This window comes from Lolium perenne, chromosome 5 (assembly GCF_019359855.2).
Source record: "Lolium perenne isolate Kyuss_39 chromosome 5, Kyuss_2.0, whole genome shotgun sequence".
In the NCBI taxonomy this organism is placed as follows: Eukaryota; Viridiplantae; Streptophyta; class Magnoliopsida; order Poales; family Poaceae; genus Lolium; species Lolium perenne.
Window position 1 is genome coordinate 217,275,709 of NC_067248.2, and position 27,703 is coordinate 217,303,411.

A 27,703-nucleotide genomic window follows, 5' to 3' on the forward strand; every position below is an offset into this window, starting at 1 on the left:
TCTTGGAGTTAAGAGCAAAAACTTGGCCAGAGCCTCTACTAATAACGGAGAGCATGCAAGATCATAAACAACACATAGGTAATAGATTGATAATCAACATAACATAGTATTCTCTATCCATCGGATCCCGACAAACACAACATATAGCATTACAGATAGATGATCTTGATCATGTTAGGCAGCTCACAAGATCCAACAATGAAGCACATGAGGAGAAGACAACCATCTAGCTACTGCTATGGACCCATAGTCCAGGGGTGAACTACTCACTCATCACTCCGGAGGCGACCATGGCGGTGAAGAGTCCTCCGGGAGATGATTCCCCTCTCCGGTAGGGTGCCGGAGGCGATCTCCTGAATCCCCCGAGATGGGATTGGCGGCGGCGGCGTCTCAGTAAGGTTTTCCGTATCGTGGCTCTCGGTACTGGGGGTTTCGCGACGGAGGCTTTAAGTAGGCGGAAGGGCAGGTCAGGGGGCCACACGAGGTGGCCACACAACAGGGCCGCGCGGCCAGCACCTGGGCCGTGCCGCCCTAGCGTGTCGTCGCCTCGTGGCCCCACTTCGTTTCCTCTTCGGTCTTCTGGAAGCTTCGTGTAAAAATAGGCCCCTGGGCGTTGATTTCGTCCAATTTCGAGAATATTTCTTTACTAGGATTTCTGAAACCAAAAACAGCAGAAAACAGCAACTGGCTCTTCGGCATCTCGTTAATAGGTTAGTGCCGGAAAATGCATAAATACGACATATAATGTGTATAAAACATGTAGATATCATCAATAATGTGGCATGGAACATAAGAAATTATCGATACGTCGGAGACGTATCAATGGGTTATGGTGGTCTTAGGGTATTCTAGGTGTTCTTGGTCCTTTGTGTTTGTGTTTTTCTGTGCTTGTAAGGATCAACAACTTTATATTTTTCCGTCATATGAATGCAGAGAAATTCTAAAACAAAAAGATATTCGGGTTGAGGTCTTCTGCCAGAGAGAACAAAATGACTCTTGCGAATCGGCCCATCGGAAGAAGCCACAAGCCCGTTCGGCCCGATCCATCACCATCAAACGTCCGTCGTTAACCCTGACCATATGCATAGCGACCGTGCAGCGAAGCTCCCCTTCCTCTTTCCTTTTTAAAAATCCTTCTGAAGTTCGGCCGGCCGCCGCCACGGTCCACGGACCACGGAGCCATTCCACTCGGAAGAACCAAAGCGTTTTAGGGCTTCCTTCCCCGCCGCCGGCGAGCCCTCGCGCGGAGCCGTCCTCCGCCTTCTTCGTCTCCACAACGACGCTACTGCCCTAACGTCTTCCCCTGTGGTTAGTTTCGCCAGATTCCTCTACTGGTTCGCCCTCGTTGCTCTGTTTCGCGCCAAAATAAAATCGCTTCTCCTGCCCCTATCTAATGGAGAATGCGGGTCCGCAGGTTTCGGCTCGGTGGCCGGTGTCCTGCTCGCCCCACCCCCTCCATGGCGCTCCGGTTCGAGGTTGGTCGAAGTTTTAATTGATTACATGCTTCGTTCTCTCCTGGAGATTGCGTTTTTATAGTTCGGTTTGCGCCTATTGATTCCTGGGATAAGCAACATCCTCGGTGGTCTGTTTTGTTTGGAACGCCGAGTGTGGTGTTTAGCTGAAGTCAGTGTGGTGACGAAGTAGATAAGACCGTACCGCTTCTGTATTCTTAGTCGATAAATTAATATGACGTCGGAATTAATATTGTTTCAGATGAGTTTCCACAACCACAGATTCCCAATTGCCAATGTTCTTATTATAAGACTAGTTTCTGAACTGACTACTTCAGAATGACAGTTGGACATAGTTAATCATCGTATTGTCTTAGGCGCGTGTTTTTCAGATTTACATATTGTCTTTTAGTGAGGTATACATACAGTATATCTTTGCGCGGTATTTACGTGGTACGTAGCTGGTGCATGTGCTGTATCCTGGTGTGTTTCTTATGGTGAGATCTTAACGTTTCACTTCATAAAAATAAGAGGAAGAATAAGGAACAAGTTTGAAAAGTGGGCCAAATGTAACTACCACGTGGCACATGATGTCAGAATGATACAGAGGGCTGGTACGGTGGTACCACTGTCAGCTCATATTTGGCTTCTTTTAAACCTCTTCACCTCTGTTGGACAGAATGATGGAAGGTGGCTGGTTGAACCACAAGATTCTTATAATTGGGAATATAAATATCGAAGTTTGAAGCAGTAATAAACCTTAAAGATGAAGCATTAACCATAATTATGTACCTGAATTGAAAATTATTTATTTTGTGCTTGCAGGTATTAGGAAGATTTAATCGTGCTCGTGCAGCTCGGTTAACTCTGCCACACTTTACTTGCCAAACACCACTTTTTATGCCTGTTGGAACCCAAGGTATCATATTTTTGGATCTCGTTCTTGTTTCTCAGCCATATGCTTGTTCAGTCTTTTTTGCGTGTTACATGCTTCTTCAGTCTGAAATGGAACCTTTTCTTATAGTATAAACTATGAACTTGCTGTTTTTTTTGTATAACTGAGTTCATAATTAATTACCTGAGATTACTTAACTGGATTTATACGTACTATTACTCAAAGATTTTGGATGTGATAGAAAACTTTGTAGAATGATATGTGTGATTCTTGCACCTCACAATTTGTTTTTGTTTCTTTTATCTGTTCTTTCTACTCAGGTACAATAAAAGGCTTGACTACAGACCAGTTAGAGGCCATAGGTTGCCAGATTATACTTGGAAATACCTATCACCTTGAACTTCGTCCAGGCTCTCAACTTATTGATGACTTGGGTGGCCTTCACAAGTTTATGAATTGGAAAAGGGCATTGTTGACTGACTCTGGTGGTTTCCAAATGGTTAATCCGAATCATTATTATATTTTCACATGAATTGTTGTAGTGCACCATTTGAACATGCATAACTAACTCAACTAAGGCATCACTTAATAAAATGGGTAATTTTTGTTGTAAATAAATAATCCTATACTGTACAATGTTGTTTAAATCTTGTGTCAAGAGTTGTTGATTTGTGTCAGTTGCCTAACAATATGCGATGGGTAACATTTCTGTTTGGTGCTAGCAGCAGTTAATTACTCTGCACATAAAGTCTTGATTCCACCTATTCAAGAAAAAATGGAACATGTGATTGTTCACTATTAACTAGCAAGCTGAGTTCATTTGTGATCTTTACATTAGCACCATTTTCACCTGAGTATCTAACAGAGGAGAACATGTGTTTGTTGGAAGATTACCATTGACACGACCACTCTTCTTTATTCATGCCCTTTTAGTTATTTAGGTTTCCTTCTGAAATGTTACTAATTAGTAAACATGGTTGTAGGTCTCTTTGCTGCATTTAGCTGACATTACTGAGGAAGGAGTTACATTTCAGGTACTCTTGCAGCTACCTCTTACGCTGCCTTTTGTTCTTCACGAAAGTCAACTTAAATTAAGTTTCTTACTTCTGTCACATGAATGTATGATTGGTGCAAGCTTTCATGCATGTCCTTGTCGTCGTGGTGAACAGACAGATGCCATAGGATGGCTTGAGTTGGGGCCGAATGTGCGCTAGAGGATTCGGGGGAGGGTTTGTGATAAGATTGGACGAACTTCCGGATGCTTCCCTCAAGAACACAACCAAGGGTAGCGAAACAAGAAGAAGAACACAAGGATGAACTCCGCTCTAGATCTTTCTCTTTATTGCTCTTAGCAAATTACAGGTTTGTGGTTACAGGAACGTAGGTGCTAGGTCGTCCCTCAGATCGTGCCCGCAATGGGGCTACCTCCTCTCCTTATATAGGGGAGAGGTGGCTTACAGAGCAAGAAACCCTAATGGCATCTAAATGGCATCTAATGGCATCTTACAGCATCTTTGACTAGACAAACTACTTTTACAAAGTCACTTTAGTCAAAAAGGGCGGCGCCGGCTTCTTTAACCACGTAGGCCGACGCCGGTTGCATTTGGCGTCATCCTCCACCTTTGGCGTCAGGGCTTCGCTTAAAGCTACTTTGCTTAGCTCATACTTGTCTTCTAGCTCCTTAGAGAATCTTTGACCAGTCTTGCCGGTATCTTTTTACCGGTATCTTTGATCCGGTATCTTTGATCCGGTATCTTTCTTCCGTTATCTTTTTACCGGTATCTTTGCTCAGGTATCTTTTTACCGTATCTTTGCTCGGTGCCTTTACTCCTGTATACCCCTCATGGTATACCGGATTGTTTCATCCAACACTGTTGAACTCACCATCATAATCCGGTTTACTCTTCAATCCGGTATCTTATTCTTTTATCCGGTATCTTTGGTTAGAGACGACCATGTCCGGTATCAATATTAAACCGGTATCTTGATGGCTCATACCATCCGGTTTGGCATGCCTTTGGCATACCGGGGTCATCCCCCCAACATTAGTCCCCGAGCCGGTATAGTCCGGTGGATCCTACCCAACGGACCATGCCAGGTTCTATTTTCTCAAGGTACCGGTTTAAACCTTCCGGCGTCTAGTTGAAAACCTTCCGTCTCTACCGAAACCATCTCATCACACCGAATTCAGCTTTGGTATACTTGCTCCGGTATCTTTGCTCGGTATCTTTGCTCCGGTATCTTTGTTGTCAAAAACTTTCTCGGTGAAGTCGAGAATATGTGGGAGTGCAGCCGAGACATACGCACAGTTTCGACGCGTCATGCCAGGTTCCCATTCCAAACGTCTTGGGATTAATCCTTCCAGTTTCCATTTAAACTCATCCGGCTCCTTGCCGAACCCACTTAGCTGAACAACCATCATCGAACACCTCCGGCTTCTTTCTGTCGGTTCCTTGGTCTTCAATGCTTGTCTTGACGAAGTCCAGAATACCCCGAAACTTGTGCCTGTGAGAGACATGAGCACTGTACCTGGCGTGCCGCGTCGGGCTTCAAATCCTTCGTCTCCCTCGCGATTAATGTGGCGCACCGGATCCATGTGACCCTTCCGGAACTCGGGCCGCCGGTTCCGGCTATGATGACAACGACCGTGTTGTGCTTGAGGTATTTACATCACTTGCGTTATCTTGTGCTTTCTGTGTGGCGCCGATTTCACCCGATCGGGTAACCCTCGGTGCTATAGCACGTGACTTCCATTGGTGCCAAAGTCGGGGATCCTCCGGCTTCCATAGTGCGAAGGCTTCGGCTTTTGATGCGAAGCGGCGCTCCCGGCTGCCAAGCGCCCTCAGGCCGAAAGAGGAAGAACCAGATTGCGGTCTCCTTCGGGTGAACCTTATCATCACAGACTTCCGGTTTGCACCCTTGCATTTGCCCATACTGGGCGCGCTGCAAGGGAAGCCGGCGAGAAGGTCTCAGCGCAGCCGGGCCGGATCACTGAGCTCAACCGCGGCGAGGTCAACCTGGGCCCGCTGCTAGAAAACGCTGAGAAGTGGAACCAGGCAGAGTTGTCTCCGGCTACCCGCGGCCCGGGCAAGGACAAGCTTCCGGTCGTTGTTACTTCCGGTTCGCGGAGCACGGCGCAGCACTTGAGCCGGCTTACGCGCGTCGCCAAGGAGTTTGACACCACTTGGCACGGTGCCAGCGGCAACGTGGTGGTAAGCCGCACACCTTAAACTTCAAAGCTTCATCTTTCAAATCTATGCCGGTTTTCAACTTCCCAGCTTATATGTACATCCTCCCAGTCCCCGAGTTTCGGGTTGAGAACGCAGTTCTTAGCGCGAAACTTTCTTTGGAAACAAAAAAAACCCGGCATAGCCAGTCCCCGAGTTTCGGGTTAAGCACGCAGTACTTAGTGCGAACTTGCCAAGAAACCGGCATCTTTTTTTTTATATACCGGTATATACAGTCCCCGAGTTTCGGGTTAAGCACGCAGTACTTAGTGCGAACTTGCCAAGAAACCGGCATCTTTTTTTTTTTTTTTTTTTTTTTTTTTTAAATACCGGTATATAGCCTTCTTGGGCGTTTACCGGAATAGATTTTGCCATTTTGGGCATGTTTGACATTTTGCCTTCTTGGGCTTGTCACATATCGGTGTATAGCCTTCTTGGCGTATACCGGATTGAAATGTTGCCATCTTGGCATGTTTGACATTTTGCCCTCTTGGGCTTGTCACATACCGGTGTGTATAGCCTTCTTGGCGTATACCGGATTGAAATTTTGCCATCTTGGCATGTTTGACATTTTGCCCTCTTGGGCTTGTCACATACCGGTGTATAGCCTTCTTGGCGTATACCGGATTGAAATTTTGCCATCTTGGCATGTTTGACATTTTGCCCTCTTGGGCTTGTCACATACCGATGTATAGCCTTCTTGGCGTATACCGGATTGAAATTTTGCCATCTTGGCATGTTTGACATTTTGCCCTCTTGGGCTTGTCACATACCGGTGTATAGCCTTCTTGGCGTATACCGGATTGAAATTTTGCCATCTTGGCATGTTTGACATTTTGCCCTCTTGGGCTTGTCACATACCGGTGTATAGCCTTCTCGGCGTATACCGGATTGAAATTTTGCCATCTTGGCATGTTTGACATTTTGCCCTCTTGGGCTATGTCAAGATGATATTCGACGAGCTATGGCCACTGGCCAACCCAGATATGCAGTGGTTTGACTTAGTAGTCAATGCCACGTTACTTGTGACATGTTGTAGCTGACTTTGGCGTGATACTTTGGCCAACCGGAATAAACAACGATCTGGGATATTTGATGGTGCCATGATAAACGGCGATCTGAGAGTTTGGATGATGCCATGATAAACGGCGATCTGAGATACTAGATGGTGCCATGATAAACGGCGATCTGAGAATTTGGACGATGCCATGATAAACGGCGATCTGAGATACTAGATGGTGCCATGACATATTATGAGCTAAGAAAAATGATGGTAGCGATGAATTTTCATCGGAAAACAGTTGTGCCTGAAGACAGGGTTAGTCGATGCATATACATCATAAATATTTTACCTTAGTTGCAAGTCGACGCACATGAAGGTCGGCCGGCTTTGCTCGAGCCTCGGCTTTGTCCGAGCCACGCCTCTAAACAAGCCACGTAAATACTGCTACTTCCGCCCAAGCCCGGAGAGCTCATCTCCATTTTACCCGTGAAAACTACTGTTCTCGTCTCATGAAAAGCAACCTCGTGAAATTTTCCCGGTATACCGGGTGGGAGTTGTATTAATGCGTTAAGCCCTCTTGGTGGTGCTGACTTTAACCGGTACACCGGTAGGCTTATAAGTTGAGCCGGTATTTACATGATTAAGACCTTGCCGGTTTGTTTTGGTTTTGCTCTGATCCTTGCATGGTGAAGATTCCGGATTTGTTTCCGAATCCAATCCGATGCACACTTGGTTCTTTTGCTTTGGCTCTGCCTACCTTTTTTGGGCGTTCGGCATATGAGACTCAAAGTTCTTTTGCCAAGCAAGCACTTTCTTGAATTTAGAAATAATTCGGAATGTTTCACAAAAAACCGGTATGACCGGGGTTAGTTAAATTTTCTTCTGGATTGTTCGTTTTCGGTCCCTTTTTCGTTTTTCACGTGCTTAGGACCTTCCGGTTTATCTTGCTTGCCATGAAGCCGGGTTTCGGACAGAAAGAAAGTCGAAGACTCCGGTAGGTTTAGCACGTTACTGACCAGGAAGAGCGAACCTTAAGCAAACAAACCGGTATACGGAAATAATAAACATATTGCATGCAATTTCGATAGAGGCGATCCCGAGATTCATTCGAGGTACAAGCATACTACAGAACGACAAATCGAGCAGAGAAAAGAACTCCTTACATTACCGGGGTTAATAGCGATAGGCGTGGCCAACGAGCCAATGGCGGCCTGCGAGGGGGTTCTGCCGGTGGCGCGGTAGAGGTGCCGGGATGATCCCGTCGGGCTCCGTTGGATGCTTTGCCATGTGCCCGAACTTGACGGGCCCGGCGCCCTCCTCAGCTGCCGCTTCGCCAACGCCTCCTGCGCCGGCCATCATAACCTCGATGCTGCCGGCTGCGCGGTCGGTGCGCAGCCCGCGAGTTGGTGAAGATCTTGGCGGGTCTTGGCGCCTCCAGTACCGGCGAGAGGTACTGGCGCTCCGAGACGGTGCCGAGGTAGACGCGGTGGTTGCTGAACTCGATGATGCAGCCGTTCTTGGGGAAGATGCCGCCGTTGGCGAAGCAGCCCGCGTTGTCGTTGATGAAGTCCGTGTCGAGGACGCGGTCGACGAGCGCGGTGACGACACGCTCGCCGTCGATGGTGAGGAGGCCCGCCCGAATATGTACTCCAAAGAAGCGCAGCGCTGCCCCACGGTGGGCGCCAACTGTCGTCGTGGTGAACAGACAGATGCCATAGGATGGCTTGAGTTGGGGCCGAATGTGCGCTAGAGGATTCGGGGGAGGGTTTGTGATAAGATTGGATGAACTTCCGGATGCTTCCCTCAAGAACACAACCAAGGGTAGCGAAACAAGAAGAAGAACACAAGGATGAACTCCGCTCTAGATCTTTCTCTTTATTGCTCTTAGCAAATTACAGGTTTGTGGTTACAGGAACGTAGGTGCTAGGTCGTCCCTCAGATCGTGCCCGCAATGGGGCTACCTCCTCTCCTTATATAGGGGAGAGGTGGCTTACAGAGCAAGAAACCCTAATGGCATCTAAATGGCATCTAATGGCATCTTACAGCATCTTTGACTAGACAAACTACTTTTACAAAGTCACTTTAGTCAAAAAGGGCGGCGCCGGCTTCTTTAACCACAGAGGCTGACGCCCCCGGTTGCTTTTGGCGTCATCCTCCACCTTTGGCGTCAGGGCTTCGCTTAAAGCTACTTTGCTTAGCTCATACTTGTCTTCTAGCTCCTTAGAGAATCTTTGACCAGTCTTGCCGGTATCTTTTTACCGGTATCTTTGATCCGGTATCTTTGATCCGGTATCTTTCTTCCGTTATCTTTTTACCGGTATCTTTGCTCCGGTATCTTTTTACCGGTATCTTTGCTCCGGTGCCTTTACTCCGGTATACCCCTCATGGTATACCGGATTGTTTCATCCAACACTGTTGAACTCAGCCATCATAATCCGGTTTACTCTTCAATCCGGTATCTTATTCTTTTATCCGGTATCTTTGGTTAGAGACGACCATGTCCGGTATCAATATTAAACCGGTATCTTGATGGCTCATACCATCCGGTTTGGCATGCCTTTGGCATACCGGGGGTCATCCCCCCAACAGTCCTACAGTCAAATTAAATTACTTTGTATACTAGGAATTTAGGATATGACACCTATTATAATCCTTGGTTCGTAGAAATAATGTCCATATTGATTCAGGTTGTTATGGGGTTGTCGAGTATTAAATTATGCTTTTCCCTCTTAAAGTTTAATTGCCATTACTAAAATGTCTTTCGACATAGGTCCTAAAATTTTCATTTCTGAGTTCAGTTGTATTTTCATTTTCCCTGTAATCTTGTTATTTCCTACTGTGCAAACCTAATTTCCAATATGGCAAGGTGAACAAAGTTCAGAAGTTCTACAGTCGACTGATGGTATTTTGACAAATATGTGTTAATTGTTTCGTTGGGAAGTATTGAATAATGAATTATAAAGTGTCGCCTCTCTACATTCAATCGTCATTTAAAATGGAGTATAATGTTATCTTTTCTCTAGACCATCTATTATGCTAGAAACAGAAAGTTTCTGTTACTTTCTTTGTGGATATAAATTCCCTGTGCATTTAGTGATGCATTTCTATTTGTTGTGTCCCTGGATAAACTTTAATGCTGCAGAGAACTGATTTCTGTTTTTACCCATTTTCTGATTTTCTAGTTCTTTTGTGCCCAATCTGCAGTCACCTGTTGATGGGAAACCCATGCTCCTGACACCTGAGGAGTCAATACATATTCAGGTGCATCCTTTCTTTAATGAACTTGGGAACTCATTGTTTGTAAATAATCACAAAATCCTGATTTGACATACTAAAACTTCTGTACTCATCCTTCATATTTATGGGACATGAATGCAGAACAACATTGGAGCTGATATAATCATGGCTCTTGACGATGTTGTGAAGACCACAATTACTGGCCCAAGGATAGAGGAAGCTATGTATCGTACCCTTCGTTGGATTGATAGGTGCATATCTGGTATGATTACTAGTTTGGGTGATTCTTGTCCAAATTATTTACTTATCTGGCTTCTAAAGTCAATTACTCACCATCTTTAAGTTGAGCTCGGCACATTTCACTTACTGCTTCTACTTATGCTATGAATTTAGGATGTCTTGAAAACCTTTTGAAACTGCGACAATTATGGTTAACTAAGGATTTGTGTTTTGTCTTCTAATGTTCAAATGTAGCTCACAAGAAACCTGATGTCCAAAATTTATTTGGGATTGTTCAAGGAGGATTAGATCCAGTTCTTAGGTGAGTTTATCTGGTTTCTTGGTGCATGCATTAAAGGTAGAAATTCATGTAATCAGTAAATTTTGATACATTACTATGCAACTCTTTTAATTCCAGAGATATTTGCGTGAGGGGCTTGGTGGAGCGGAACCTTCCTGGGTATGTCAGACTAAATGTTCACATGATTACGTCTTGGCAAAAAAGATTTTTTTCCTTACATGCAGCCAAAACTCAATTTTTTTTCCGATGAGCTACACCTGTCGCATAATTGAAGAGTTATTTTTTCTTCGCACGCGGTTTTGTTTCTGTTGCTGATGTTTTGAAATGTTTGTTGCTAGATATGCTATTGGTGGTCTTGCAGGTGGTGAAGATAAAGATTCGTTCTGGCGTGTTGTTGCCCAGTGCACTGCTGGATTGCCTGAGGATAAACCCCGATATGTTATGGTAAGTTCTAATACAGAAGAACATGCATTTTGATGCGTGTGAGAAATAAAGTTAATATTTCTTGAAGTGCCCATGTTAAGCCAAATATAGTATTTTGTCCACATATGATTCAATCTTGTTGTTGACATTGCTCTTACACATGCAGGGTGTTGGCTATCCACTTGATATTGTAGTATGCAGTGCTTTGGGTGCAGATATGTATGACTGTGTCTATCCAACACGCACTGCTCGCTTTGGGACTGCACTTGTGCCTGAGGTAGGAAAATAATATCATGTTTGATGGGTCTATGAAATTCAAGCTAGGGACTCAGTGTCTGTGCATTTTCTTTTAGCACTGGCAAGTAGATTTTTCTAGTCTTTTGCTTGAAGCTCTTCAGTTAGCCTTATATGGGTCATCTGAATCCTGAGATCAATTCTCTGTGCTTTCCTCACTTGCAACACTCTAATGAACTCACATTAGAGGTTTGGCGTGTGAGTGAGTGGTAGGGGACTTTCTTCTAGAAACCCCATAAGCTGGACCTGTTGATAAATCATTTGATGGTGGTGCCAAACGGACCCTGGCATTTGCGCTTGTTTGGTATATTTTCTATATTAGAAATGATTAGTGTAAAAGTAGCATGTTTAGAGGAGGTCTAGGCTTTAAGCTAAGGTCATATTAATTTCTAAGCTAGTGCTACTTTAGTTTATTGGTCCCTTCAACTTAATCAGTGTTGATAATTTATGCAATCTCTTCTGTATCTCCTTAGGGTGTTCTGAAGTTGAAACAAAACGCAATGGCAACTGATGAGCGGCCAATTGATCCTTCATGTCCGTGCATGGTATGCATTCAACTCCGCTAGGAACAAAGTGGTAAACCAATTGGTGGTATAATCATCATCTTTAGAGTTCTGTAACATGGTTGTTTTGTCAGGTCTGCAAAAATTATACACGTGCTTACTTGCATTGCCTCGTCACAAAAGATCCTATGGGTTCTCAACTGCTGTCATATCATAATCTATCTTTTATGATGCGGGTATGCTAACAATTGCTTTGCTAGGTTCTTCATTTTATTTATGCATATTATAGGCTATTTCATGATTATCCACCTTTCTATTTCAGTTAAGTAGAGATCTCCATATGTCAATTCTTGAAGGAAGATTTCCAGAGTATGTCATCTCATTTGACGTAAATATACCTGATTTATCGGTGAAATTGTGTTGGTGAATAATGAAAATTCTTGTGAAATGTTGCAGATTTGTGAGAGGATTCTTGAGGGTGCAGGTTTGTGTTCTATTGCATTTATAACAAATCAAACATGCTTGAATACATAACACCGAAGAAATAAGCTACCTCCTTGATTTATTTGCTACCCAAACATCTACAAACCCAAAGCTATATTCTGGTTTGTTATTGCCTTTCTTGATATGGTAAATTTTATTATGACAGTTCCCAAAGGGCGACGTGCCAAAGTGGGTTCATAATGCGATGGAGGTCGCCGGCATTGACATATCGGAGTGCTGCAGTCCCACCAATTGTCAGCATGATGCCATGGAGGATACTGGGGTTGACATATCGGAGTTGTGCCCACCGACCAAATGTCCCTGACATGTGGAACATTCAGGGGCTATCTTTACAGATACCACGGTACAAGTTGATGGCAGGAAAGGTGGTCGCACGGAAGTTATCCCTCATATTTAACATGACAAGTTTTCACCAGGTTTTTTAGTCATAGACGTAGGCCTCGCTCTCATTGCTTCAGCATAGAATTTTCCAATAGTATGCTGAGACTAGCTGATAGGTTTTGATAGCTACGAAGATTGAGTGTCTCTTATAGATTGCAGCTGGGGATTTTCCCACGAAAGATGTTGTCGATGGCTGGATGTATTGTCATTTTGTGGTTAGCAAGCAGCTGCAGAATATGTTTACTGTTAAGGACAGTCTAGGGAAATTGTAAAACCAGTATTACTCATGATATTGGTTGTTGCAGTTGAGTACATTACATTTTGTTTACGCAAGGATTGCAGTTTACCTCTGAGCCTTTGAGTATGGCTTTTCCAGCCTCGAGTGTTCACTATTTTTATCAAGGTATATTTTTTTGACATTTTAAATTTTTTCTCCGGTGGTATGAGCATATGCAGCCAAGATCAAAAGTGATTTTTTTTGCAAATTCTGTTCTTATTCACTGTTTTTAGGTTTACTGCATACATGATGTATCCTGCTTAATTTTGCAATGTTTAGGTACCTAATGTTCGCTGACAAGTGGTTCCATGGTGCTGCAAATAGGCATGGAGAATGTCGCGTGGGGACTGGCGACCTTCTCCTCCTCCGCCCGCCTCGTTACGCACGTCGCGTTTCGTGACTCGAGTTCGAGTTCGAGACACATTCAAGGAAGCCTAATTTTTTTGTTTGGTGAACCAATGGGTACGTGTTGACCTGCATGTGCATGTTCGCCGCGTGTCCCTGGCTTCCTACGTGTGGCAACGCGGTCTGGTCGGTTCTCCTCCTAGGCTATACCAGGAGACGGATCAGATCTAGAAAAATACGCGCCCAGAACTCTCTAGTCCGCCTCTCACAAAGAAGTTCTTTTTGCTGCGCTACTCTCTAGTCTTCCCCATCCCGGTAACTGCGTGCACAGCCGTTCGGGAGAGTAGACCTCCGAAACCCCGTCCATCGAGATCCTGCACCGGGAGGCGGACGATTAGGTTTTTGGGGAGCGTCTCGGCGCGACTGCTCGCTGCTGTTCGTGCTCTTTTTCGCCAGTTCGACTGCTTCCTCTACGAATCTGATTACACCATGGACGACATCAACGATTCCCATGGTGGTGGTGCTGCTGATGCGACATTCCTGGTCGCGATGTACGCGTTTGTCCTCTCCTACCTTACATTGCTACTTGTTCCATGTTCAAATCTGATGCATGTGCTTAGTCTGATGTGTGTGGTTAAGTATGCTTGTGCATCTATAACATTGTTTTTGGTAATTAAACCACACTGAAATTGCCTAATAATCTAACGGTTTTTAGGTTTACTGCATACATAATGTATCCTGCTTAATTTTGCAATGTTTAGCTGCTACTGGACATAGTGTTCGCTGACTAGTGGTTCCATGGTGCTGCAAATAGGCACGGAGAATGTCGCGTGGGGACTGGCGATCTTCCTGAAAATGACTTGTGGTGATCATCCAAATCGTTGAGTTCTCATCCAACGACACAAGAGCCACGAATAAGTATCAACTGGCGCCACATGTCATCCTCCCATTGGCTGCCGGTTCCGTCCAAGACGCTATGCTTCGTGAGATTCACCGGCGACGAAGCTGCTCAGCTCAGCCACACCGCACAGGTGAGCCGTGAGATTCCTCTGACTGCGACTGGTCCCCACGCCTGACCCAGGTATTGCCCTGCAAACAAAACGTGTGCACTCCATGTTGACTCACTGCCAGGTGGGTCTACCCAGCTGAACAACACATGACCTCACATGTCAGCGGGCGAAATTACCAAGGCGTTCGCGTCCCAGATTCCGCCGTTGGTATCTAAGTTAAAAATATTTACATTTCAAAAAAGCAGCATTATAACTCTGAAAACACCGCCCGCCTCCTGGACCTGGACCACTCCGCCGCCGTCCTCCCGCCGCCGGCGCCGATGGAGCGCCTCCGGATCGCCGTCTCCCACCGCCCGCCTCCGCTCCTTCCCGCCCCGAACCACCTCCGCCGACGCCAGCTCTCCCTCCCCGCTCCCCTGCCCCTCCATCTCCCCTCCAGCTCCCTCTCTTACCGGCACCGCCTCGCCCCCGCCCCTCGCCGCCACACCCCGCCTCTCCTCGCCTCCCAAACACCTAGCCCCGACTCCGAATCCGTCCCCGAGCCCGAACCCCCCGCCGGCGCGAAGCTTGTTCCGCTCCTCCTCTCCCTGGGGGCCGGCCTCGCGGTGCGCTTCCTGGCGCCGCGGCCCGCGGAGGTGAGCCTGCAGGCGTGGCAGCTGCTCTCCATCTTCCTCTCCACCATCGCGGGGCTCGTGCTGGGCCCGCTCCCCGTGGGCGCCTGGGCCTTCCTCGGCCTCACCGCCGCCGTCGCCACGCGCACGCTCCCCTTCGACGCCGCCTTCTCCGCCTTCACCAACGAGGTCATCTGGCTCATCGTCATCTCCTTCTTCTTCGCGCGCGGCTTCGTCAAGACCGGCCTCGGCGACCGCATCGCCACATACTTCATCAAGTGGCTCGGGAGTAGCACCCTGGGGCTGTCCTACGGGCTCACCATCAGCGAGGCATGCATCGCGCCCGCCATGCCCAGCACCACCGCCAGGGCCGGGGGCGTCTTCCTGCCCATCATCAAGTCGCTCTCGCTCTCGGCGGGCAGCAAGCCTAACGACCCCTCGTCGCGGAAGCTCGGGTCCTATCTCGTGATGACCCAGTTTCAGGTAAGTGGTGTAATCTATCATGGGAAAATCTATACAGAGGCGCCGCACTACTGGTCCTTGTGTGCGGCGGGGATCGGTATTAAGAAAAGGCATCGCTCCCCCTAATGACCGATGGGAAAAACGAGCAAGCCCCACAACTGTGTCTCGTGTTATCTCTTCCTAGCTCTTATCCTCTCAGAGTCCCACTTACGGAGTACCACACAATCCACACGTTACTCTCAAGGAGCACGCGGAGGACCAGCGTTGCGCCGGAGTACAGCGCACGTTGGAGACTGCCGCCGCTCACCCAACGAGCGCGAGGAGGCTTTCGCCGCAGTCGCCGACCACGCGCTGAGGGAGGCCGCGCGCCGCCGTGCAGATGTCGTGCGCCGCCGAGAAGAGGTCGTGGGTCGAGCTCGTCGGGGGAGGCCGCGTACCGTCGAGCACGAGGTCCCCCGATGAGCGCGCGTCTGGGAGGCCGCACTCCGACGAGCACACTTCAAGGGAGGCTGCAGCCAACGAGCTCGGCGAGGATGCGTTTGTCGCCACCGAGCACGCATCGGGGAGCCTGTCACCGACGAGCACATGGAGGCGGCCGTTTCCTAGCTCGGACACGAGTACATAGCGGCTTTGTATGCTGATATTCCGGTAGCCGGACATGATGCTTGACTGAGTTTTTCTTCTCCCCCCTTGCATCTTGATTTGTATGTTGTTATTATTACATAATTTTTGGTGGAGATACTTGTGGATTTTGTGGTTCCCTGATGACATGTGTTCTCATTCATGAGGATAAGGAGATTCAGAACTAGTTGAAGTCTGGTAATTAGTAACCACATTATCTTGGCGGGCAGGCAGTAAGAATCTGGCAGCTAGGCAATGATAATTTGGCAGCTAGCACTAACGCGAGCACCACAAATTTTAGCAATTAGGTTCAATTAATCTGATAGTTAAGCTTAATTAATCTGGCAAATGAAATCTACTAGTACTAATATGGAAATTATCATCTGACAACATGGCATAATTAATCTGGGAGCCAGGCTAAACTAATTTGGTAATTAATCTCTCAAGTATTACTTCAGTAACGGTTGAATGGGGCAGCTATGCCTAATTAATCCGGTAATCCAACTTTTAACATGTCAATTACTAATTCAGTAACGGTTTAATGGGACTACTAGCACTGCCAACTGTTTTGAATGGATTTTTGTATATACTAATACTAGATATTCTTCTTGAGAAAGACACAAGTATTGCTACAATAATTAAGCTAGACTTTTCCACATGCTTTTGGTCCTCACAAGAGTGCATGCGCAGGTGGTTGCATGGATGATAGAGAAAAAAAAAATCGGAACTCACGCCACCGGGTCTGACACAAGAGCATCTGATAGCGTTGTGTTAAATGGACCACTGGGAGTCACCACGCCAATCTGACATAATTGGGCTGTCCCGCGTTTAATGTAGAGGTAATATGGGCCGTCGCACGCGTGAGGCTTCCATGCGGCGCCGCTGTGTAGCAGCGTCCATCTATCATTATCTCAATTGGGATCACTTGATGCACACTCTGCTAGTAACTTGGCTATGGCCTATGGATTAGACTGATCTTACAATCCTGACACCGTAGTCTTCTAATAACAAATTAATGAACACCACTGAGTTTGCTAAGTGTCACTTGAACTCAAAGGGTGCATTTCCCCCAGCCGAATTTTGTTTCGGTAACAGTTTGGTTCTGATCGTGTTACCTTGATCACTTTAACCTTTCCTAGAGCTCTGCTCTGCACAAGCAGAAGATTGTACTAAGAAACATTTACTTCTATCTGTTTTTGTCTGGGAGCTCTGTGGTACTAGTACTATGACTTGCCTAGGTGGAATGGAATGTGTCACGTGGTCGCTTGTTGGGTCAAAAAATATTTAATCAACACTACACGTGGAGAAAATTAACTTAAGAGCTCTAGCATGTTGAAGTTTGAGTTCGTGCATCCAGCTTTTGGTGATTTCATCAAAGTCTTTCTTAGGGGAGTATTATATTTTGGAGGATTATACAACGTACTAGTACAGCATTCACCTGAGTTCTGAATAGAAAATGTTGAGTTTTGGAAAATAACAAGTGGCATACAGTTAAGCACAATAAGTGACATGGTTGAGATATCAAACCTAAGCTTGGCCCATACTGTACTATGGGGTTTGAACCTAGGTAATCCAATGAGAGGTAGTAGGAATCAACCTGATTCATCGTAAGACCCGGTTCAGCCATTTCAACCTAATGTTTAGTTAGCCTATTTACATGACCACTTAAATTGGAAGTATTTTTTTATGACAACATTTTGTGCATGGACCATGGTGATATTGATCACGAATGTAGGAAACAGATGGAGATATTAGGAACAAAGGGTGCATTTTATCTAAACCACATTATAATATCCCGTTCTAATTGGGCAGTATTTCGTGATTTCTGAAAGCAGTTGTATTCATGCTAACTACTATATCAACAAGGCTTTCTCCTGTAGAGTTTGCCTCTTCTGTGAGGTTAAAACAGGTTTATCTAGGCTAGACACCTAGATCTAATTTATTTCGAACAATGCTAATGCTATAGAACTTCCGCGGTATGTACGGTCCCAAGTTATCTTTGTAATACCGATCAAAAAAAAATTTGGTACCAATACAAACCTATGTTTGCTTGGGTGCTTGGAGGTGTGATTAATCCCACCTTGTCAGTTTGGCTGAAGACTCACCACTCACCAGCATACATGGACAAACGGCCGGTTGACCAGTTTTGTTGAGTTAATTATGGAATGCAAGTGGGTTATTCAGTGTTCATGGCCGATCCAAAATGGGTTAGGCCTAGGCTAATTTGAACCCTGGGGTATTACAATCTTCATAAACATATGCTCACAAGCTATCACAGTTGTGTGCAATTTTCAAATAAAATGGGCTGGTAATTTAGTGCATCTGAATATTTCTTCAAGTCACATTCACAAAATGGATGGCATGATATATGAGTGACTGCTTATACTGTTTCGGTGGGACATGTCGAATGTTCCCAAAGGCATAAAGGAACGTGTAAGTTCAAAACATATGGTACTGTTTGGGTCATGGAATTTTTTTTAGAAATACGGTATCTGCTCTTTATTTTACTGTCTGGAGTAACACGATATGCTTATGCTCTGCATATTATTCCTATATAGGGTTCTCACACCCAAAATCCACAGAATGGCCACCCCTCATGTGACTGAACCACATTCAGAGGATAATGCTTATTCTTTGGTCCCCATTTCGCATATATGTTTCATGTTTTTGGATCAAACAGTCAGCATGTCCTAGGTACAACTCGTTGCTGTAGACCATGAGTGTGTGTCCGGGTGGTGGCCTGGTGGGGAAGTGGGCACTATTGTATTGTTGTCACTTATAATCATTAAAACCAAGATTTCTTAGGGCACAGTTAACTTACGTTCTGTTCCTTGGCAGGCTGCTAGTAATTCGAGTGCCCTCTTCCTGACAGCTGCTGCACAAAATCTGTTGTGCTTGAAGCTAGCAGAGGAGCTTGGTATAATAGTTGCTAATCCATGGGTAGCTTGGTTCAAGGCTGCTAGTTTGCCGGCTATTGTGTCTCTACTAGCAACACCATACTTGCTATACAAAATCTTCCCCCCTGAAATAAAGGACACACCTGAAGCCCCAGCATTAGCTGCAGAGAAGCTGAAGCGCATGGGCCCAGTGACTAAGAATGAATGGGTAATGATTGGTACAATGCTTCTTGCAGTCTCATTATGGGTTTTTGGGTAAGCTTCTTTGCCATTAATAAGTCACGCCATAATACGAACTTGCAGTATCAATACAATTATGCAGCATGTGATATCTTTTACTATGTTGTTATCTGTATTGATTATGATTTTTATCGGTTACTGCTCCCTCTAAATTAATAGATTAGTCTTTACTGAAGCACTATATTTGTTTAATTGTTTAGTCGGCAGGAAGTTGGGGCAAATCCTTGTATCAGAAAGAACTGTTAAATTGATATGCCTGGAGTTAATCACATTGCATTTCTGTTTATTAATTAATTTGCTATGTGTTATCATCAAGCATGGTTATCATTGCTGACAACACTTTCTTCTATATAAATATATCACAACTGGAGGTCTGGAAATTACTTAATCTATGCTTAAGATTTTTGCACTGAAACAACATTTAACATTGAATCTCCAGGATGAATCAAAAAAACCAATTGGATCCTGCTTCCAGTGATTTCAGTTCATCTAGTCTCTAGTCCTCAGAACTGCTTTTGTATATTTGTAGTAAAACCCCATATCTTAGTCTTAGACACAACTCAGTATATCCCATTTCTACTGCTAATCCTAATCCCAGTTCTACCATGTTCACTGGAAACACCACACTATTCAGCTATGCTACTTGTTCATTACAGTCCAGGCAGTGCACTATGGGACAATCTAGTGATGACTGATACCAGCACTGCGGGTCTGACAGAGCTTCAGAGTACTGTATATATGAGATATAGCCTTACAAATTACAATGCTCCGCAATATTTCTTGTCTCTATTGGACTATTGGTCATCATGTCTCACTATATAGTACATTTGACATTTTCTGTGCAGGGATGCTATTGGTGTATCTAGTGTTGTTGCTGCAATGCTTGGGCTCTCTATTCTTCTCCTGCTCGGTGTGCTAGACTGGGACGATTGCTTGAGTGAAAAGTCAGCCTGGGATACACTGTCCTGGTTTGCAGTTCTAGTTGCCATGGCAGGGCAGCTCACAAACCTCGGAATCGTGTCGTGGATGTCAACTTCTGTCGCCAAGATGCTTTCATCTTTCTCTTTGAGCTGGCCTGCGGCTTTCGTTGTTCTCGAGGCCTCCTACTTCCTCATCCACTATCTATTTGCGAGCCAAACTGGACATGTCGGAGCTCTGTTCTCCGCGTTTCTGGCCATGCATTTGGCGGCCGGTGTTCCCGGCGTGCTGTCTGCGCTTGCATTGGCGTTCAACACGAACCTGTTCGGCGCGCTCACCCACTATAGCAGTGGGCAAGCTGCGGTATACTTTGGAGGTAATTTTCTGCGGAGACTCGTTCAGTTTCTCAATTTTCAGATAAAACTTGCCTGCATTTGCGTACGAGTGTTGATTGACATGTAGAATGAAAGAACAAACAGACTATGGCAGATGAACATGTAGAATGAGAAACCAACTACTTTCCTTTATTCTGTATTTATTTATCATGTTAAATCAGTAAATTGGATGACAACGATAAGCTCACTTAGTCAAGTGACCTGTTGCTTTCCTTCTGCAGCGGGGTATCTGGAGCTTCCGGATATATTCAAGCTGGGCTTCGTAACAGCCTTGATCAACGCTTTAATATGGGGAGTGGTTGGAACCTTTTCACTGCGTCAGGTACCCAGTTTGCCGGCACAAAAAAGTGCCGGCAAAGACACCAAAAGTGCCGGCAAAGGTTTTTCAAGGCACAAAAAAAAGTGCTGCGTTTATTCCAGTCGAGGTAGGTCTTTGCCGGCACTTTTCGAGAAATGCCGCCATATGTAAATTAAGGCACACGTACTGGTGCCAGTAATAACTATTTCAGGCAGATCAGTTTGTGCCTGTTAAAAGTTTTGCCGGCACTTTTTGTCTGAGCCGTGGAAGGTTTTTGCCGGCACTTTTTGGAGATGCCGCGGAATCTTTTTCTGGCACAAGCTAGTGACGCCACGGAAACTTTTTGCCGGCACTTTTCCGAAGATGCCACAAAATCTCTTTAGCGGCACTTTTCTAAAAAAAATGCCGTCCAAACCTTTTGCCGGCACTTCTTTTAGAGGATGCCTCCAATTACTTTTTTAGGCTTTTAATTCTAGTGCCGCTGATTATTTTCTTAGGCATTTTTTAATGATGCTATGGAATCTATTAAGAACTGCCATTGATTATTTTTTGCATGCATCTTTTAAAACTTCCAGGAAATTCAAAACAACGCACTCATTATAGTGAGGTTTTAATCCAACATGGCAACATGATCATGCATTAAAATTGCTTACATAAGTTAAGTAGATTGTAGCTAACTAACTTACAGAACTAAAATGAACTCACATTTTACACAACTAAACGGCATTCTCACTTTACACGGCATGTGTTGTCACATAGATTACTAGTTAGATGTGGCCGTTTTGGCAACGCTGTCCACAACTCTGATGGAGTTGTTCTTCTGGTTGAGGAAGCAGCGGATGAGTTGTTCTTGTGCTTGAGGAAGCAGTGGATGAGGCACCGCCGCTCCGTTTCAGGGACATGGCCTCCTCGATGCGGCCAATGTAAAGATCGCCCTTCATCGCCTATTCCTCGTGGACCATGCCTTTGGAGCACCCAAGCTCCTCCGCCGACCTAGCCTACCGCTGCCCTCCACACAAAGCGCCGGCTCCATCTCATGCACATAGCAGTTTAGTCCCAGTGTACATGATCAGTTCATAAATAGAGACCGAGAACAAATAGAGTAGTTCAGCGAAAGAGGCAGATGTACCTGATCTAAACATGAGTCCACCGGATGATCAAGATGAACCTGATGAAGCACAGGCTGAACCTGCAGGTAAAATTCACTGACTCAAGTATAGTGAGAAAAGTGAAAGCAGAGTGTTTACTATTGACGCCCCTAAATTGTCAAAACTCCATTAACCCAAACTCAAAAGAGACCAAACTAAAGATCATATAGTCCACAAACACTAGGACGATGCCTACAATGCAACCACCAAATTGTTACAGTGTCATCAAACCAGTATATCAAAGCAGTGACTAGTGAAGTGCACATGTGAATAGACACAAGAAACTACACCTTTAATTGTCAACCAGTATTAGTGAAGTTTCCATATGTCACAAATTAAATTTCCATCCACAGTTGTAAACAACTTTGCCAAAAAGACTGTAGAATCAAGAAGGTGAGGTGTAAAGCAAAATTGCTACAAATATTTACTCTGAAGTAGTAAGTCCATCAGCCAATGCTTGTATCTTGTCGACCCGCAAACTTTTCCTAGAAATCATGGAGAAGGTAGGATCAACAGGGCAGGAATTCAAAGAAACAATAATCCTGCAGCCATCCTCTCCAAGATTATGTACAAAGGTATATGTAGTAACACCCCTAATGAACTGAGCATACAATTAGCTCCTCGTAGCCTTGGTATTATAATACACAGTCACTTAAAAATCGACGGCAGATGGGTTCTCCAGGCACCATAAACTACTTGAAAATATAAGATGAGGTGCTACTTATGAACTTCTAGTACGGTATTAAATAAGGTATAAGATTTGATCAAAATAATAGAAACACATAGCAAGAATTAACAAGATGGCATGCTTTTCCACCTTTGATGCATCAATAGGAATGCACGGAATGGTGTAAGTTAGAGCTTCCACAATTCCAGATAAGGAATCTGCATAGTCCATCTCTAATGGAGACCGCTCATCCAAATATGGCATCTATGTCAAACAATTTCTATCACATTTTAAGAATTATAGAAAATGATAATGAACTTCGAATCTATTACTGTTGTCAGCAGAAAGATTATGGTATGGAGTGGCATCTAGATTACATTACAAAGGGATTGATTTGGTTCAACAATGTTTCTGAGAGTTTTCAATACAGAACTGAGCAACGACAAAAGATAAAAATGTCCCATGTTACCTCCATGTCTGGAACTTCCCTCAAAGGCCTGTCGGCAAAATACGAGTACAACGCTCGCAGTACGGCCTATAAATAGGGTAAGCAATTCAAGATCAGTGTTTCTACGCAGGACCTGTTTCATCAACTATAGCAATTTACCTGGTGGGATATAACAACCACTGGTGCTCGCTGGCGCTCCAGCTCGATGATGACAGGTTCCAACCTGAGGATAGTTAAATAGTACAGCACATGAGTTAGGTTGGAGCCGTGAAGATAATAGCAGAACATGTTTTTTTCCATAGTTTTCTGTTTTCAAATTCTAGTAATAGTAAAGCAGAACTTCTGAACAATGCAGTGAGATTTCTTAACCTCTGAATCAGATTTCTTAACCTCTGAATCACATCAAGGTAAGATTCCCCACGGGGGTAGCGATATCTCAGCTTGTCCTTTTTGCGTGACCTGGTTGCAAGTTGCACAGTACATTACAAAACATCACAACAGTGTGTTCAGATGTAAATATATGATAGGTATGAAAAGGTTAATCTAATGTTTTGTTGAAGAAGTTATGCAATTGCAGCTATATATTGTCAGCTCAATTTTGCGACTCATACATGTTGAAATGTCTAATGTAACTTCTAGTTTTTAGCATGCTATGATTAGTATGGAAAATAACATAGCTTTGCAGCATGGTAATTAACAAAATGGCAAGGCATTGTATATAAATCCAATTAGATATTACGGAATAATTGTTGCAAAAATAAGAGAGGATTACATACTCATATTCCTCAGGCATAATTTTCTTTATCTCTTCATATGTCATCCCATCACACACACCAGAATTGATCTCGTCAAGAGCACGCCATTGTATCTACCAACAACAAGGATTAACGTTCATCAGGATACATACTCGTAGATAGCAAGACGTTTGTAAAATAAATCATAAACATTCAAGGAACTACCTTTGGAAATCCAAAAATTGGAGTTGCTGTCAAAATTGTTCTCTGGAGAGTGCTGGTCCAAATCTAAACAACATAAAATAAAAACACAAATGAAAGCAAGAGGCTCTGTTAGCTCACTTCATAGGATCGAAGACATTATCTATTTTAAAGTAAATACTGACAACAATGAGATAGCTAGAGACACATGCATCTGGAAGAAATTGTCTTCCTGTTTTTAATCTCATTGGTACCTGTACAGAGTAATGCCCATCATCATATTTTCTGAATTAATCCAAGGTATCTAGGAATCTAATTTACGCTCCTGTGGTTCCACGGCTCAGATGTTTTGTGTTTGTGCATAGAAGTGAAGTCAGTGATGGTGCCGAGGTGCATGGTTATGAATTGGATTAAAACTAACATTTACGACAGCTTTTTCTTGGTCTTATAGTAGTAGTGTTCTATTACCTTTTGAATGAAAGATGTGTACCAATATTTTCGCACATTGAGCAATCATCCTTTTGTTGTAAACACTCGTTGCTGGCATACTGTACTTTTCTCTTCCCATGTTGTTTCTTCTGAACAACTTGCTGCAGTTAGGCTATTGGTCCTCCCACTCTCTATGAACTTACATCCTAGGTACCTTAATCTTCTCCATGTATTAGAGAAAGCTTCTAAAATCTTTACATTAGCATACCAAATTTATGTTTGGAAGTAATGCAAATTTCTCAATTTTATGTTGATACAGGTGAGGTGAGTTATATCTAGAACAACATAATAATTTGACTTGACAAAACTTCCAGATCGACAATTTACTTTTTGCACACACAGCGAAGAAATAAAAAAAAACTGAACATAAGTGATTGTGCTACCATTAAGAAAATAGCACACAAGTCTTTCTCAAAATTTATGGCTCCAGGACATATTATAGCTAATACAGTTGCAAGTTTCTGGATATTCTTTGCTGTATAAACAAAGCAAGATCGACCTACATCTTAGAAAATACATGCAGATGTTACCTATCTCTGTAAAAATATTCACTAAGTCCTTTCAGTTTTTGTTCCAGATCTTTTGGGCTCAAAATTCCGTCACACACTTTCCTAACAGAATCTATCTTAAATTCTTCATGTTTTTCCTCAGGGCATGTTAGCATATTGGTCAATTTACTGTCCTGATATTCCTCCACACAAGGGAGTCTCAGTCTGTCCCTCACAAAAAAAGGGAGCTCCAGCATGCAGTTGCTATCCGCATAGTGGTGATGTTTTACAAATATCTGAGGTAAACTGAACGATTCTGCTCCGAGTCTGAAGTTTACGCTGAATTCATATACTCCTCCGTCCGTTAATAGATGTCGGAAGGTTCGTCCGAATTCGGATGTATCTATGCACTAAAGAGTGTCTAGATACATTCGAATTTAGACAAACTTTAGACATTTAAAAATAGACAGAGGTAGTATCAATGTTATCCACAAATTTGTATGGAGTGCTAGCCATTATTGTGGATGTAATCCCATAGATATGCTAAATTGGACTTCTGTAAATTCAACGGGATGACTTTTGCATCCTGATGATACTGAATCGGATCAATATTTGGAATAACAATATCTGATCTATCAAATCGATTCATCTACAGGCACACAGCGATTCCATTTATGTTGGCTCATTTAACTCAATGGCCACCATTACACCTACAGGTTCAGGTTCAGTCAAATAAGAGCCGGTAATCATCTTGGTTAGCACCAATGGCCGCAAGGGCATGAGCTATTTTAATACAAACAGAGGGGCAAAAGAGAATTTCAAATGAACTAAAATTCATCCGGATAAAAGACCAGATTATGAACTGATGTTGGGTCTGCACATTTTCTATTTAGAACCTATTATGAACTTTCACGCAGCCCATATCAATTCAGCATAGAGCACATAACAGAGATAGCAGGACAAACCAAAGCTCACCTGAATCGGGCGTGCAGTCGTGGTTGTAGCCGAGGCCGTGGTAGATGGAGACGGCGAGGTAGTCGAAGTAGTGCCAGGGCAGCCGAGCCTACCACCAAACCGGCGAAGCCGAGGGGCTGAGGAGGCAGAGGAGCAGGACTTGTAGGCGTCGTTGGGAGGTCGCGGCGGAGGCGTGCTCGACATAGGTAAGTACCAGGAGGTGGGACGGCGCGACGGGCGAGCCCCCGGCGACGGCCTCCACGTCCGCCGCCGCCTCGCCCCCGTCCGCGGCCGGGGCGGTCACCGCCGCCGCCGCCGATTTGGTGGCGCCGTCATGCTCCTCCTCCTCCACCTCCACCGCCGCGACCTGCGAGCAACAACAACAGCGACACCGTCAGACAGATCAAGGCGTACGGGGAGCGGGGGCGGCGTATGCAGGGGGTTTACCGTGGGCGCGCGCACGGGAGGAGAGAAGCTCCACGGCGGCGGGGAAGGGGACGCGGCCGCGCCGACGAACCCCGAGCCACACTACTAGGGTTTGTCGTGGGGGCGCGCACGGGAGGATAGAAGCGTCACGGCGGCGGAGAATCTGGGGAGAAGACACGCGTGGAGCTGGGCCGGCGATCCGCAGTGGCGGAGGCGGTCGGCGACGGCTCAGCCGTGTGTGTGCGTGTGCGATGAGAGAGAATGAGAGAGAGAGAGAGAGAGAGGAGGTCTGGCTGGAGACTAAACACGCATAATCTAAATATTCCAAAGCGTTATCTGCAAACATAGTACCGGCACTTTTGCTAACTGCCGGTAATTGCATTATATTAGCGGCATTTTTCCAGGAGTGCCGCTGATTGCCGAAACATTAGAGGCACTTCACTAATTTGCCGCTAATTGAGTAGGAATTGTTGGCACTAATAAAAACCTGCCGCTAAACAATAGAATTAGAGGCGGATTTGCAAAGTGCCCGCACAAAAGTGCCGGCAATGCTTGCACGTGACGTAGTGTTTGGTGGAAGTTCCTGGGGCTCTATTGACAGTTAAGGCACTGTAAGTTGACCGAAGCTCTGCTGAGCTCATTGAAATATGGTTACGGAGCTATACTTCGATGGTGGTCTGTTCCTTTTATCCTCTTCTTCCTTTGGGTGCTTGTGGTGATCTTTCGATGATAGGGTTTTGATAATAGCAGGTAATCTGTGTTGGGCCTGCCTTTGTCATTTCCTTCTCCGTCTTGTACAGCTCCCGTTTCCTCTCTTTGGAAATGTAAGTTAGAGCCGGAACAGTTTGATGCTGAAAATAGGTCAATCCTGTTACAGTGGTCTTGATTGTGGTAGTGGTAATTTATTTCTGAATTCTGGCATTGTTTTACCTACTCACTCCGATCCATAATTAATAACTATCGACGCTTTAGTCAAAATTATAAATAAAGCCTGACAATTATTATTATGAATCAGAGGGAGTACATCATTTCTTGCTTAATTCAGAGAGAAATTGATCACATCGAGTTGATAATTCAGGGCGGGAGGGTAAAGAAACCACTTGCAGCTAGACTTGACAAAAGGAGACTAGTAGACGCAATATTATGTGTAGTATTTATTGGCAGCTAAAATATGTGGTGACTGGTGAGCGTAGTACTCCCTCTGTCTCTAAACATGTTGGAGATTCGTGTAAATAAATTCGAATATATCTAGACACTAAATAGTAGCTAGATAAATTCGAATTTAAACAAATCTTGGATTTTTTTATGAGACGTAGTGACTACTTCTCTCTGGTCCCAAAGATAAGTGACTCGGCTTTGTCTAATACATCTATGTATTATGTTGATTAAGTTTATTTTGGAAGAGGGAATATGTACAACAACCTGAGTAAAACCTCGCACAACATCTTCTGTGGATGATACTCCAGCTGGATATTAGTATTACTAATTATTAGTCATACGTACGTATGCTCGAGGCCGGGGGCAGCCGAAAGCCCGCCATGAGGCTGGTCATAGTGGAGAGTATGCCATGTTACTACTCCCTCCGTTCACGAATAAGTGTACATCTAGGTTTTGTGTTTAGTCAAACTCTTTAAAC

The 27,703-nt window shown here is 44.6% G+C and overlaps 3 protein-coding genes across 15 annotated transcripts; 2 read left to right on the forward strand and 1 right to left on the reverse strand.

Moving 5' to 3' along the window:
- The first annotated feature begins 1,103 nt into the window (after positions 1 to 1,103).
- On the forward strand, positions 1,104 to 12,766 carry LOC127301937 (uncharacterized). Its single transcript, XM_051332234.1, has 16 exons — positions 1,104 to 1,308; positions 1,415 to 1,475; positions 2,277 to 2,370; positions 2,667 to 2,845; positions 3,330 to 3,380; positions 9,781 to 9,837; positions 9,955 to 10,075; positions 10,288 to 10,354; positions 10,451 to 10,492; positions 10,672 to 10,777; positions 10,923 to 11,033; positions 11,524 to 11,595; positions 11,688 to 11,789; positions 11,876 to 11,922; positions 12,010 to 12,037; positions 12,203 to 12,766. The coding sequence occupies exons 2-16, from the start codon at positions 1,458 to 1,460 to the stop codon at positions 12,359 to 12,361; spliced, it is 1,254 nt and encodes a 417-aa protein (XP_051188194.1). The 5' UTR covers positions 1,104 to 1,308; positions 1,415 to 1,457; the 3' UTR covers positions 12,362 to 12,766.
- Positions 12,767 to 14,299: 1,533 nt separating this feature from the next.
- LOC127301938 (dicarboxylate transporter 2.1, chloroplastic) lies at positions 14,300 to 26,980 on the forward strand. The gene is made up of 5 exons (XM_051332235.2): positions 14,300 to 15,164; positions 18,603 to 18,916; positions 19,747 to 20,195; positions 20,436 to 20,522; positions 26,637 to 26,980. The coding sequence occupies exons 1-5, from the start codon at positions 14,391 to 14,393 to the stop codon at positions 26,663 to 26,665; spliced, it is 1,653 nt and encodes a 550-aa protein (XP_051188195.1). The 5' UTR covers positions 14,300 to 14,390; the 3' UTR covers positions 26,666 to 26,980.
- On the reverse strand, positions 21,092 to 26,346 carry LOC127301939 (6-phosphofructo-2-kinase/fructose-2,6-bisphosphatase). 13 transcript variants are annotated; one of them, XR_011745501.1, is made up of 10 exons: positions 26,089 to 26,344; positions 25,663 to 26,008; positions 23,735 to 23,797; positions 23,552 to 23,643; positions 23,145 to 23,234; positions 22,935 to 22,998; positions 22,797 to 22,862; positions 22,089 to 22,145; positions 21,642 to 21,717; positions 21,485 to 21,545 (listed from the first exon to the last, which is right to left on the reverse strand). XR_011745501.1 is itself a non-coding variant. In XM_051332244.2 (9 exons), exons 2-9 carry the CDS (start codon positions 25,843 to 25,845, stop codon positions 21,715 to 21,717), a joined length of 675 nt encoding a protein of 224 aa, XP_051188204.1. In that variant the 5' UTR covers positions 25,846 to 26,008; positions 26,089 to 26,346; the 3' UTR covers positions 21,092 to 21,714. The 13 variants fall into 13 exon arrangements, 11 of the variants coding, with proteins under 11 accessions (XP_051188204.1, XP_051188208.1, XP_051188209.1 ...); XM_051332244.2 differs by lacking the exon at positions 22,089 to 22,145 and adding an exon at positions 22,478 to 22,591 and having other exon boundaries at positions 21,092 to 21,717; positions 26,089 to 26,346; XM_051332248.2 differs by having other exon boundaries at positions 21,092 to 21,701.
- Positions 26,981 to 27,703: the final 723 nt, after the last annotated feature.